This window comes from Diospyros lotus, chromosome 2 (genome assembly GCF_014633365.1).
Source record: "Diospyros lotus cultivar Yz01 chromosome 2, ASM1463336v1, whole genome shotgun sequence".
Lineage (NCBI taxonomy): Eukaryota > Viridiplantae > Streptophyta > Magnoliopsida > Ericales > Ebenaceae > Diospyros > Diospyros lotus.
In genome coordinates this window covers 38325685-38339041 of record NC_068339.1, presented here as the reverse complement: position 1 = coordinate 38339041, position 13357 = coordinate 38325685, and the positions used below count along the sequence as shown (strand labels likewise).

The following is a 13357-nucleotide window of genomic DNA, read 5'->3' as shown; positions in this document are numbered from 1 at the left end:
GGTCACCCGAGAGAACAACCATGGGCGCGAGCACGCGCATGGCTACCTAGGGCCGTGTGGGGCCATGTAAGGCCTAAGGGGCACCCCCAAGTGAGGTCACTCAGGGGTGCCCCACGCCCTCGAGTAAGGGTCACCTAAGGGTGTGCACGAGCTAGGCCGTAGCGAGGCTACACGATTGTGTGTGCTTGGGCACGCACAGAGGTGTTGTAGCAACTACGTGGCAAGTCATGGCCATATGCGCGAGAGCTATAGCTTGGCCTTGTGGGTTATCTCTTTCGATTCTTTTGTTTATTTTTGTTAATTCACTTTGTCCATTTATTTTTGTAGGACATATCATATACTTTTTTAATATAGATAATTTGTAAGTTATTCACGTCTTAGACAAATTGAAGCATGGCGACGAACGACATGAAATGCACATCATAGTGAAAAACTATGAGTAAGCGGCTCATGTTCGGTAAATTTACTTAATATACACTAAAAGAAAAATAATTACAAAAAAAGTAAAAGAAAACACCTGCTACTATAGAATGGGACAACTCAGAGAAGCAACCAAGAAGTATAAAAAGGAGGCCAAAGTCCAAAATATTTTCCAATCACAGGCAGTGACAAGCAACATTACCTGTTCTAATATGGCTGGGCAGGAGCAACTAATCAAGAAGCTGAGTTGCAGACATGGCAAAGAACATTTCAACACATCAGTTTTACGAACACTCACATTATTCCCAAGATATTTTCTGTACAAAAATTTACAGAGATGTCATTTTAACCTTTCCAAATGGTCGAAATGATCGATCTTTCAGAAAAAAGAGATCGCGTTATGCTTTTAATATAGTTGTAACTACAAAGACTTGGGGTCTGCAAGTTCCTCGGCCAGTCGAACATTGCTCAATATCTCATCCAATGCTTGCATTGCAAACTTGTAACAATCTTCCGACCTCCTACCTTCCTCCACAACCTGCAAACCCCATTTATACAAGTTATCGTACCTGTGAACCGCGTTGTCGATATTGATACCACTGCACCCGTGTTCAAAAACATAGTTGCGAGGGATGTCCTTTCTCCACCGCGAAAGAATGTATTGAGCCGGAATCTCTTCAATGCCATTCTGTTTTAATACGCTCAGGGAATGCCTGCACAAGTATCCTTGGGAGTTGAACAAACCACATGCACAAAGAACCTCTGCTTCGGATGTGTTGTAGATAACCTCGTGGTCTCTCGTTTCCCTGCTACTTTCTGTGCCGTCAGGATGCACTTTGACCACGTACGTAATTATTGAACCGTCACCACTTACCTGTCTTGCGCTAAAACAAGAGTATACTCTCTCCACTTCACTCTGGAACTTCTTGAATATGTTATTTGTGTACAGCTTTGAGAGCTGCAACTCAAAATAAAATCTCGATTTCAGTGCTGGACTAGAAGTTCTTGACTCCAAATCTGCCAAGGCTTCTTCTTGACGATTTTTCTGTAGAGCTTGATCATACTTCATTAGAAACTCATGCAGCGGAGTGTATTTATGCAAAAATCCCTCAAAAACTGAAGTCACTCTCTGACTAGGTCCAACTGGAAACATTCCTGCTAAAAATGCCTCCTTCAGATATACCGGTACCCACCTTTTACGGTCCTCATACAATGTTTTTAGCCATTTATGATCCCTGATTCCATACCGCTGAAGCATATCTTCCCAAGCTGCTTCAAACTCGTCTGCCTTCAAAGACTGGGCAACTGCTCTAGTCAAAGCCACCTTAATGGCTTCATACTGATCCAAGCTTCCCAGTTCTTCAGGAACTTTATTAATGATATGCGACAAACAAATACATCGATAAGCTCTGGGAAAAACATCAGAAAGAGCAGCCTGCAATGATTCGCCTTGACCAGTAATTATAGCTTGTGGTGGACGTCCTAACATATACGTAAGCCAAGCCCTAAACAGCCATGTAAATGACTCTACTGTCTCACCTGCAAGAAGTCCACAGCCGAACAGTACACATTGTCCATGGTGATTCACCCCAGTAAAAACTACTAGTGGCACTTCATATTTTTCCGTCAAGCATGTAGCATCAATTGCAACTATATCACCAAAATAACCATAAGCAGCCCTGCACCTTGCATCAGCCCAGAACACATTCCGCAGATATCCTTTCTCATTGAGATCCATTACATAGAAGAAGTTTGAACTCATCAATTGAAAATGGCAAAAGAATCTGTAAATAGCTTGTGCATCTCCCTGTTTAAACTTCAATTGATTGGAATAATCAACATTATTCCCGAATGCTCGATCATCATCATACACCATCTTGTTATCCTCTGTATCAATGATGACAGTACGAAACAATCTAAATTTTTGAGCATCTTCAGGACTATCTAAAGGCAGTGGTCGTTTTGCTCCAATACCCATGTTTTTATGGGATTTATAGAACTTTCCACTTGCAGGACTAATCAGGTGGTTGTGCTCGAGCTCCACTTCAATTATCCTCCACCTATTGTTGTCCATCAACCTGAACTTTATCATTGCTGGACAACCAGTTCTTGTCTCTGGTCTAGGGCGATTTGCCTCACTTTTTTTCTTGAAACCTGCACTGCTGCAGCTTAGTTTTCCTCTATATCTTTCTTTACTCTTCCTATACCATGTGTTGCTTACCCTTACTCCAAATCCTTGTTCCTTAGCATAACAATTGTAGAAGTAATAAACATCCTCATAGGATTCAAACTCCATCCCTACACAAGGAGGAAGGGGATTTTCTCCTTGAATTAGCCCGCTTTGGCCAATATATTCTGTCATTTCACAATCCCCTTCAATCTCAAATTCATCAGCTTCGTCATCATATACAGGTTCACTATTCAGAGAAACTTCATCCATCTGAACAGTAAAAGAAAAGGAGAGTGAGAGAGAGCATCAAACAAAGGTTTTAAATGGAGAAAAACATTACAATTACAGAATCAATCATATATGCATATGGCTGTTTGGGTCTCCAATCTATTATTACTAGGATATTTAATTCTTATTAATGTTAGAACCTTATATACTCAACTTTCATAAACAAAACTGTTAAAAAATGGGCGAGAGACAGAAAGAGCAGCAGACTAAGATAACTATACTAATACATGAATAATTATTCACTTTCAGAAAACTATGTGCTTGTATTTCCCTATAAACTTTGGTGATTCATGCATAATGCAGTAGGGTGAAGTCTGTTGCCTGCATAATTAATTGGCATAGACCTATCTGAACCTAAATCACACATAACATCAGCAGAATTCATGAATATCCCAAGATAATAGTGTCAAAAGAACACTGACCCATAAAGTCCTGACCTGGAAATTTTGGTCTAGTTAATGTGTAATAGTCAATTCAAGTAATAGAACATAGCTAGGCCAGAATTCTTCACAAGCTAAATATAGTTAACACAATTTATTCATTCTGATGATGAAATTAAATTTACCAAAAGAAAACTGGAAGCAAATTATCACATTCCTATTCTGCGCTTCAATCCCCAAAATGCAAGAAAAGAACAGCAAGATAAACCACAAATTTGATGCATGTAGGGAAAAGAGTGCAGAGGATTTAAACAATGTGATTAGGGAAGACAAGTGGGGAGAGAGAAATATAGAAGAGATAACAAAGAGAAAGTACCAAAAAAAAGTCAAGGAGACACAGAGTACTCAAATCACACTAGCAAATAATTGAACCTAGGACTTGGGAAATTTTTACCCTAAAACTAGTAAATGCTAAAAGTACTAAAATCACCAAATCTAGGTATATTGAATGAGTGGTAACATCATATACTGCCCATTTTAGACTGTGGCCCTACAAGAATAAACTTGGGTAAAGTACTGCATTTTCTACAATATTTTATAGTAATTTCATTTAACAATTTTGCATCCAACAAAAACAAACATCACAGTATATTTTTGTTTTGAATTAATCAGGGAAAACCACAACATCATGGAAATAAGAGCCCCCTTTTTGGGAAGCAAATAAATATCAAAAACAATGTAATGGCCTTGGATTGCTACATTCAGAATTTTGGAATGAAAGTTCATCATTTTCATTACCTCCAAATAAATTCATAAATTGCTAGATTATTAGTGTTTTTATGGTAACATGAGTTAAACAACACAACTAGCCCACCCTGATCCCACAATGGAACATCTATCCTTGTTGTTCTGTTCGTAATCAAACCCTCCAGTTCTCTTGGTTCTGGTGGTTCTAACTGCTGTCCATTAGAAATGCAGGCATAAATGGTTTTTATTACACAAAGTGGTTTCTCCAGAAGGCCGAGTTTCACGTTGTGGATAATTCAACTGGTTTGTGGTGGCAACCAAGCTCTGATTCTAAAACATTTTGAAACAACAATAGTTAAACAAACAGATGACACATGCAATGAGTACAAAAAAGAGTCAAACCTGCCATGCGTAATAGGCCATTGCATGTGTAAGACAAAAATAAAGTCAATTATAAACTCAATAAACCTGATGCAAATGAGTATCTTGATTCCTGATCTGTCTTATAAGAAAAGCATAGCAATAAATTAAATCACTTTTGCAAACAGATGCAACTACGAGTTTCCTTCACTATTTTTGTTCATTTCTAATTATACCTCATCCTCAGGGCAGTTACCATTCTAACATGTAACTGGTATGTGATTCTTAAAAACAATACATAAATATATAAATAGTAAATGATATCTCCAACCACTCATTAAGTTATTTCTTTCTATGTCTTCCTTGTAATGCAATGTACCTGACTGGCCTTCCCAACAGCTAGAGTCAAAAGTGGACGCAAGAAGACTCAAACAGAGTCTAAAGTTGGCAAAGATCACATTTTGATCCTATTTCTGCAAAGTCAAATAAGTGGCACCTAAATTATATAAGCTATGGGGATCAAACAAAGGTTCAAAAAGTTGCAAAACAATACTAGAAAACAGAAGTATTAAATATGAATTACAATTCTTCCAAAATCCCCCATCCCAAGAGAGTTACGACCTTACATATAAGAAGTTATGATGGTTACTTTATGTGGAGGTATCAAGAAAGAAACAAGTACAAAAAACAGTATGATTGCAAGTCAAAGAAATAAAGCCAGTAGTTAGTTTGCTTATGTACACATGACATGCAGAAACCATCTATCTAAAATTAAGAAACATGTTTCTTCACGTGCACCAACCCATTTACTTGTCTTGCATATCACGACCTATTTGACACTTGTCTTGCAGCCATATTGGATATGCTGGTCACAAGCTGCTTACAAGCAACCATATTACTAAAACTAAGGGGAATGGGCAGAGGAAACTTGTAAACAAACACCATATCACACCCCAGGTCATGGTGCTACTTAATCAAACAACTAGATGACAGATAATCCAACTATGTTAGTTTATGTGGACCAAACTATTATTGTGAGAATAAGGGAATGGAACCAACCATTGTTATGGACCTCATCTATGGACCAAAAACAAGCACAGGGTCAAATAGTGCAAAGAGAAAGTTTACTAAACAAAAAGGAGCTTTGGTAAAAAATGAAACATGCTTTATGAACACCCCCTCCCCCCAAAAAAAACACACACACATAACAAAAAAACCCTACTCCCAATTATAAAAAAATCAGTGTATTTAAACTTGATTTCAAGCTTGTTTTTTATAGAACATATAAAATCAGTGTATTTTAATATATATTAATATCTTAACATAAAAAATATAGCAAAAATATTCTCAATTATAAAAAAACACAAATTATTTTCAAAATATGCTCCCAACAAACTTATAAACTATTTACAAACAAGCTAATAAACAAGGATACAAACAAGACATGAATGAGTTTGTTCATGAGCCAAATGAGTTGAACACCTTAAAGCTCATATTCAACTTGTTTACTAAATGCACTTAAAAATGGAGCTTAATTTTGTTTTTGTTGAACTTGAACAAGCAATAATTGAGACAAGCTTTGAGTTATTTGCGAGCAATTCTATTCACTTGTAACCTTTCCAACCTTATATTATATATGTTCATCAAAAACATAATCTAATCATCTAATTTCTCCCAAAATTTCATAAAAATAACCAAAAAATGTAAAAAATTCTCCATTAATATTTCTCAAAACACAATGGAATACAAGGTATTATAAAAAGGGTGACAAAAATAGGTAGAGGAATTTTTTTTCATCTATAGATATGTGAGAGTTATGTGTTTGAGGATGTGCTCATGTCTTGTGTGTGTGCAAGCCTGTTAAGGCTAAAGGGTCATTGGTTGGATGAAATAGGCCTCGAGGGAATGGGAATGGAAATGGAAATGATATTCATTCAAAAGCTTGTTTTGTTGCATTGAGGAAATGGAATGGGATTCCCTAGGGAATGCCCATTTCCTCATGTGAAGGAAAGTGCATTCCCTCATAAAATGGAAGAAATGATATCCATCTCACGAAATGGTTGTGACCCTCATCTTGTTTAAATTTACAATGTGTCGTGCTTATATACTTACCATGATTTGATATGTAACCTCTCCATCTACTCAACTCCCACAAGTCTTACCTCGAAAGTTGTTGTCGCTGTCTACTACTGAAAAATTAACCTCAGACACTTCCTTTTCCATCTTCTTCCTTTTTCCTTTTCCCTTTTCCTAGTTTAATTTCCTACCCTTTTCCTGCAAAGCTAGCTCAACCAACTTGGGGGCTTTAGGCGAAAATTTTTGTTAGGGCCTTCTCAAGAGTATTAATTTTGTTTATAAAAAATAAATAATACACATTTCTATGGGAAAATTCTATCATTTCATTAATTTAAAAAAGAAAAAAAAAGTTGAAGTTCAATCAACTACAAAATACAATAATCTCTTAATGATAGTGAATTTTCAACTAAAATATAATGTATGAGAGATCAAAAAAAGCTAAAAAACTTACTACAATAAACAAAGAAAAAAAACAAAACTAATTTTTCCTTGAAACTCTAAGAAGGTTGGTGCAAGTTGAGCAAAAAGCTATCCTGTTGGAATAAACACTCAGCTCTCTCTATGACATATGCACTTAGGATCTTAGACAACCAAACCACTCAAGATACAAGTCTCACAACCTCACACGATAAGAATAGAAATCGGAAACACACAATGCAAAAATTAAGAACCGAAAACAGTAAGCAACCATGTGCACAAGACACCAGATTTTATTCTGGTTCAGTCTTCTAATGAAGACCTACATCTAGACTGCCTTGAGGTGCCATTTTCACTATCTTGAAATGATGAACAAGAGGATTACATGCACTAAAACTCTCCCACAGCCTTATACCCAAAACTGTATAGAGTTTCCCTACCCAAGATTACAAAGATATCCCCTCTTTACTCTCAAGTATAACCTTGCGCATACCCCTCTCTCTTTCTCGACACAAGACAGAACAATAGAATCCCTCTAAATGCCTCTCTCCCGACCTCTATTTATAAACTATAGAGGCGGTAACCTGAAAACAGACTAAGCTAGTAGTTAAACCGGACTAAACCACTAACTAACCCTTCTAGAAGTAAACCTTCTAGAATAACACAAGTGATACTTAAATGCAACAAACTAGTTTACAACAGAAAACCCTCCCGAGATAATCTAAGAGCTAATCTAATACAAGTGATTACAACATATCCATTCCTGATTGTTGGGCAAAGCGTTGTAAATTGATTATTGATTTGGGTGTCCGTGTATCTATGTGAAAGCTGGATTTTATTTTAGGCTCAAATTTTTCTTAATAAAATATTTATTATTAAAAAGAAAAAAGAAAAAATATATATAAATTGCAAAATTTTGAGGCCTTCGTAAATGCGAGGCCTTAGGCAGCCACCTAGATGCCTTCTTAGCCGAGTTGGCTCTATTTTCCACTGATCTAACCTTTGGAAACCACCCAAACAATCACCATCTCCACGGTAAACCGCAGACCTCCAACATGAACAACCACCATCTCCACCAATTTGAACCTCCTTCAGCCTAAACCAATACATCTCCTGCATGGGAACCACTATCCTTTATCGATAACCACCACAAATAGCATGAACAACCACCATTTCCATTGTTCTGACCCTTATTCTATCAATACCACCACAAACAACCATGACCCATCCAGGCAGTACCTGAGATTTTGGGGACTTGAGTCGAAATGTAAAAATGGGGCCCTAAATTGTAATGTAAATTTAAATTTTATTTTTTTATAATAAAACATCAAAAAATAAATAAATATTCATATCATATCAAAAAATAAAATAAGAAATTTAACAATTTTAGCATGGACAATTCAAGTATTCAATCACAATTAACGCATCTCAGCCACAATTAACACATCTCAGCCACAGCAATTCCTAACTAAATGAAGTACTCAAATAACAATTAGCAAAAAACCTAAAGTCAAAATTCCTAAACTCATTATAGGTGTTAAATTAGCCAAAATAAAATAGAAATACACATTAAATAGAACATGATCAAATAAATTAACTTACCTCTAGTCTCTTGGTCTCTAGGGTATGAAGGGATGATGCCCACTGGCCAGTGTCCAATGCCTGTCTGCCAAGAACAAGAACACAACACCAAAGATTGAACCAAAAGATTTTTTTGTCACTGGTATTGAATTTGAACCCGAACAGAACACAACACCAAAGATTGAACCAAAGTGTCCCAATGGCAATGCAAAGAGGCGAGCGACCCAGTCACCCAGCGAGAGCAAGTGTTAGAGAGCCAGATCCAGTAGCCACAGATGCCACCTCCCCAGCTACCGACCGAGAGGCGACGGCGAGCCGCGAGCGAGCAAGCCAGAGGCGAGGGCGAGAGAGCCAGAGAGGGAGAAGGGTTTGCAGAAGGCATTGATTGAGAGTGGGCTTGGAAAAAACTTATGAGCCCCAAAAAATGACAAAATTTATGGGCCTGAGACAACCTCCTCTTGGGCCTCACTATAGGTCCGGCCCTCACCCATCATCCCTTATGTAGGAACCATTACGACCCCCCATCTCTTCCATCGTCAACCGCACATTTTCCCAGCCAGAATAGTTGATCGCATCCAATAAATTTTTGTTAAATTAAAAAAATAATTTTATTGTAATAAAAGATAAATTATTATAATAAAAATAAAATAATATTTAATTTTATTAAAAAATTGTTTTTATTAATTTTATTAAAAAAATATTGAAAAATTATTTTTGGCATGAATATTATTTTTCTTTTTATTAAAATAGAAAATTACCTTTTTTTTAAATTTTATTAATGCTTTTATCCGAAGAACAAAAATAATTTTTCTAATATATTCAATAACTACTTGAATTTATTGAATTATATAACATTAAAAAAAATCAATTTTTATACCATAAGGGCATTCTTGTTGATGGATTACCATCCACATTAAGGAATATCAATTATGACAATAGAATAGAATAACTATTTTATTCTTGAGACGACCCTTTCTTATGAGTGCTTCCAGCATTCAGTCTCTTAATTTTGTTGGAGGAAATAAATTATGGGATGTACTTTTGGGAATATTAGAGTTCGAATTTGCAACCCATTGAGATGACATCGATATATCAGGTCCCATCATTTGTTATTCAAACTATGCCTCGAAGAACAACTACTATTTCATTTTTTTTTTAGATTACGTACCATCACTCGTGCTTCTCGTCGAACTCGCCCTTAAGTCATCACGAGAGAGGTAAATCGCGGGATATGTCCAAGTGGGTAAGGTTGGAAACTGCGTCCACTAATACTTATCAAGGATCACCCCTAGAAATAATTATTTCCCCCAATAATTAATTTCACGCTAACAGTCTTCAACATGACTACCCTTTACAGTCCCCTTTTTACCACTTGGCTCTGTCAGGGACAACTACTATTTCATTTTTACCATACTAAACATGGTAATAGAATGGAAATCATTCCATCTCATTCCCAATCCTTTTAAAATCATATTGTCTAACCAAATGGGTCCTCTTAAAAGAGTGATAGTTAGACTAATTTAATTATTTAAGAAATTTTCAACCATATTTTATTGTATTCTATAAATATCATTTTTCCCACTTTATCTACATAGCATGTACATGGTAGTTTACATGACATTTGAGATGTGAATGCGCACAATTTTTTTTTTTCATTAAAAAAATATAGAGCATAATTTGCATGTCTGTAAAGTATCTCAAAGTCCTCTTAATCGCTTCCCCATGTGATCTTCCAAAATTTGATTAATATCGACCGATTAATCCCATGGCATAGCAAATATCAAGGTGTGTTGCTATGTCAAGGTGTGTGCACATCATAACATATGTTAAACTTTTACCATCACTAACTAGTGTATAAAGCTCGATAGATATCCATAATCTCTCTAAAAATATTTAGGTATATTTTAAAACTACGCTTCTTTGATTTGATACTATCGTGTCAATAGTATTATAATTTTTTATATTAGAAATGTCGACGTTTAGAGTTTGTCAATCGTGATTCGTAGGCCCACAATAAAAAAATGAACATAAATTTAAAGAGAAGAAACTAATGAAAATTAATAATAAATCACACGAAAGGAAATTTTTATGTGATTTGGTCAAAATGATGCATAGTTCACGATTGTTCTCTGCTTATTTCAGCAGAGTAACAATATATTATTGTTGCCCATCCCCTTACAATAATGTTTTGACCCCTATTTATAGTGTAGGGTGTTTAAAATATTCATAAAATCCATAAATGGAAAGATACTGCCATGGGGGACAAAGTGTCCTTAATTAATTCCATAAAAATTGGAGTGGATTTCGTATTATTAGGGATCTGCTTTGCTTTACATAAAGTAGGTAGGTCCCTACTTCCGGTTGTTCCGCGGTCTTTGTTATTATGTAAACTAAACAGTTAGGCTAGCGAGCTGGAAGCATCGTTGGGAGCTCGTCTGGTTCCGCGATTTGAGCTTAGGTCTCAACGACGTGTGACTTTGTTTTGATGAGCTCGGCTTTAAACTTATTGGGCTTTAGGAGATTGGGGCGACCTGCTGGGTCGAGTCCAACCCATAAGAAATGGTCCGAAAAATACTCATAATAAAAATATTAACAAAAATTGTTAATACAAGCTTCTTGAAATTATAGTCTTTCCATGGTCTTTCATCGCTCGTGTCCTTAATTTCGACATAAAAGATAAATTGCATGTGAAGGCTTTTCTTCAGTGCACAAAATAAGGAATCAAACCCACGATTTGGTGTGAATATCAACTTATCATGATCCAATCACTTGACCTGTACTTCGATGGCTAATATAAACTTCTTGCAATAAGGTAAGAAGCCTCTTTAAGCTATTGATTTTAATTTTAACTCTGTAATTAGGTTCTCCTATTTTTCATATCAAAATTAAAAAAACTATCCATCTTTATCAATAACAATAATTTTCATTAACATTTAAAAACAAAATCACAAATTTATCTTTAAATCATTTTATATGAACACAGTGATATTTGACCCATAATCAATGATGACTCATTCTTTTTAATAATAATTTATTTATTTTCTCCGATTTATCCTTTTCAATTCATTCATTAAATTAAATATCCAAACATCAACCAGCAAAACAATTCCCTCCATTTTCCTTCACTTTCCCTCCACCCAAACAAGATGATTCCCTCCATTTTCATCACGCCTTCCCCAGATTACGGGCCACCAATACGAACTGAACGACTCCTCTGTACTCCCCATCAGAATCTGAAACCGAAACCAAAGCAAAGATGAAGTTCAAGGCCTTCCTGACCGACAATGGCGTCAACCTGCTGGAGAAGAGGTTCCTCCCAGCCCTAGACAAAATCGGAAGAACCTGTCATCTCTATCTCACCCGAGATCACGTAATCTTCCTCCACAATCTCCTCAATGGCGAAGGCCTCCAATCCATCGCCCAATTCCGCAAAGAAGCCCTCTTCCACGACTACCGCATCTCTAGCCAGAACGACGATCGCATCGCCTTCGCCGTCGACCTCTCCCTCCTCCACCGCGCCCTCCGCAGCATTGTCACCATCTATGCCGAATTCAGCAATCCTCAAACCCTAGCTCACGCTTCGTCCAATCCTCTCCAGCTCAAGCTCGTGAAGAAGCTTCCGCCTCATTCGCAGCAGCCGATGCCGTTCCTCACTTTCGAGACGAAGGGTTACAAAACCGCCGTGATTCAGGACGTTCCGATCTCGAAACCCTTGTCCAGAGCCGATTTGCTGGAACTTCAAGCGGCTTTGGATGCGGCTCAGGATTTGCCGCAAACCCTAGTTCAGGTCCCGCACATGAATCAGCTGCAGAGCTTCGTCGATCGAATGAGGCACGTTGGGGACTTGATCGACCTTTCCATAACCAAGTATGGGGATTTGCACTTGCAAACTTCGACTACTTTGATCACGCTTGGCGCGGAGTTTGGTCGATTACCGGTCATTGGGGAGAAAGCCGAGGTTCCAGCGGAGGATCGGAATTTGAGCGCTCAATCTCGGACGCAGAGAGCGATTGAGAGGGGAGACGCGATGACGGTCCTAGTGCCCCTGAAGCATTTTGCCAAGTCTCTCCAATGTCATCTGGCAAAGCCCGATTCTGCCTTCTATGGGATTGCTCCACAAGGCGCTTGCTTGACTGAAATTTTCCAGTTCTTTGTGCCAGGTACGCTCCAAACAGATAAATCGATCAGTTTGCATTGCAGGCTTCCTGCGCTTGATCCTGGATCTAGTTGAATCCCCCAATCAGAAATCAATAGCAGCATAACATGTTACTGTGTTTCTATGTTCACAATTCTATGATAAAGATTGAAGTTCTGGTCTTCTGTGTTCATGATTTGCTCCTTCTATGCATAAGGCAAGCTAGCTACGGTTGTGCTTGTGAGGTAGAAACAGTCTGCACTGCATCTTTAGGAGATCCCCACCAGCACATCTCTTCGTTTCTTTGTATGGTGGGGCTCTGATGCACCCAGTATTTGTGTCATGAAATCCTCTATAATCATGGATCATACTGGATATGAAATTCATCGGTTCCAATTGTGAAATTAGTCTTTTTTGAAAAAAAATATATAAAATATTACTTACAAATTCAATCCTCAAAAAGTCAATGGGTTAATGATTAGAGGATTTTAGTTTGGTCGATCAAAGTTATATATGAAACAAATTAATTACCACCAAATAAATTTGAATGACTAAATAATCATAAAAAAAATTATCTCAATTATTAAAGGATTTTAGTTGACTATATATGTTAATGTGATTGATTAAATTAAAAGCGAACAAAACTTGAAAACTTACCATCCAATTTTGATTAAGTACACGATTATTTTTATTGACCAAACTAGTTTCTTTTGTTAAAAAAAAAAAAACAAAAAAACCTCAATGGCCACTTAGGTTAGATCAACCAAACAATAGTTTGTTTTC

The 13357-nt window shown here is 36.9% G+C and overlaps 2 protein-coding genes across 3 annotated transcripts; one reads left to right on the top strand and one right to left on the bottom strand.

The window, feature by feature from the left end:
- Nucleotides 1-667: 667 nt before the first annotated feature.
- Nucleotides 668-8810, bottom strand: LOC127795864 (protein FAR1-RELATED SEQUENCE 6-like). 2 transcript variants are annotated; one of them, XM_052327816.1, is made up of 3 exons: nucleotides 8461-8810; nucleotides 4745-4838; nucleotides 668-2860 (listed from the first exon to the last, which is right to left on the bottom strand). In XM_052327816.1, the coding sequence occupies exon 3, from the start codon at nucleotides 2858-2860 to the stop codon at nucleotides 842-844; it is 2019 nt and encodes a 672-aa protein (XP_052183776.1). In that variant the 5' UTR covers nucleotides 4745-4838; nucleotides 8461-8810; the 3' UTR covers nucleotides 668-841. The 2 variants fall into 2 exon arrangements, with proteins under 2 accessions (XP_052183776.1, XP_052183775.1); XM_052327815.1 differs by lacking the exon at nucleotides 4745-4838.
- Nucleotides 8811-11536: 2726 nt separating this feature from the next.
- On the top strand, nucleotides 11537-12767 carry LOC127795178 (checkpoint protein hus1). Its single transcript, XM_052326689.1, has one exon. The coding sequence runs from the start codon at nucleotides 11696-11698 to the stop codon at nucleotides 12668-12670; it is 975 nt and encodes a 324-aa protein (XP_052182649.1). The 5' UTR covers nucleotides 11537-11695; the 3' UTR covers nucleotides 12671-12767.
- Nucleotides 12768-13357: the final 590 nt, after the last annotated feature.

Bases quoted from the DNA above. Each gene is read 5' to 3' on its own strand.
- LOC127795864 (XM_052327816.1), bottom strand. From the start codon at position 2,860: ATGGATGAAGTTTCTCTGAATAGTGAACCTGTATATGATGACGAAGCT.
- LOC127795178 (XM_052326689.1), top strand. From the start codon at position 11,696: ATGAAGTTCAAGGCCTTCCTGACCGACAATGGCGTCAACCTGCTGGAG.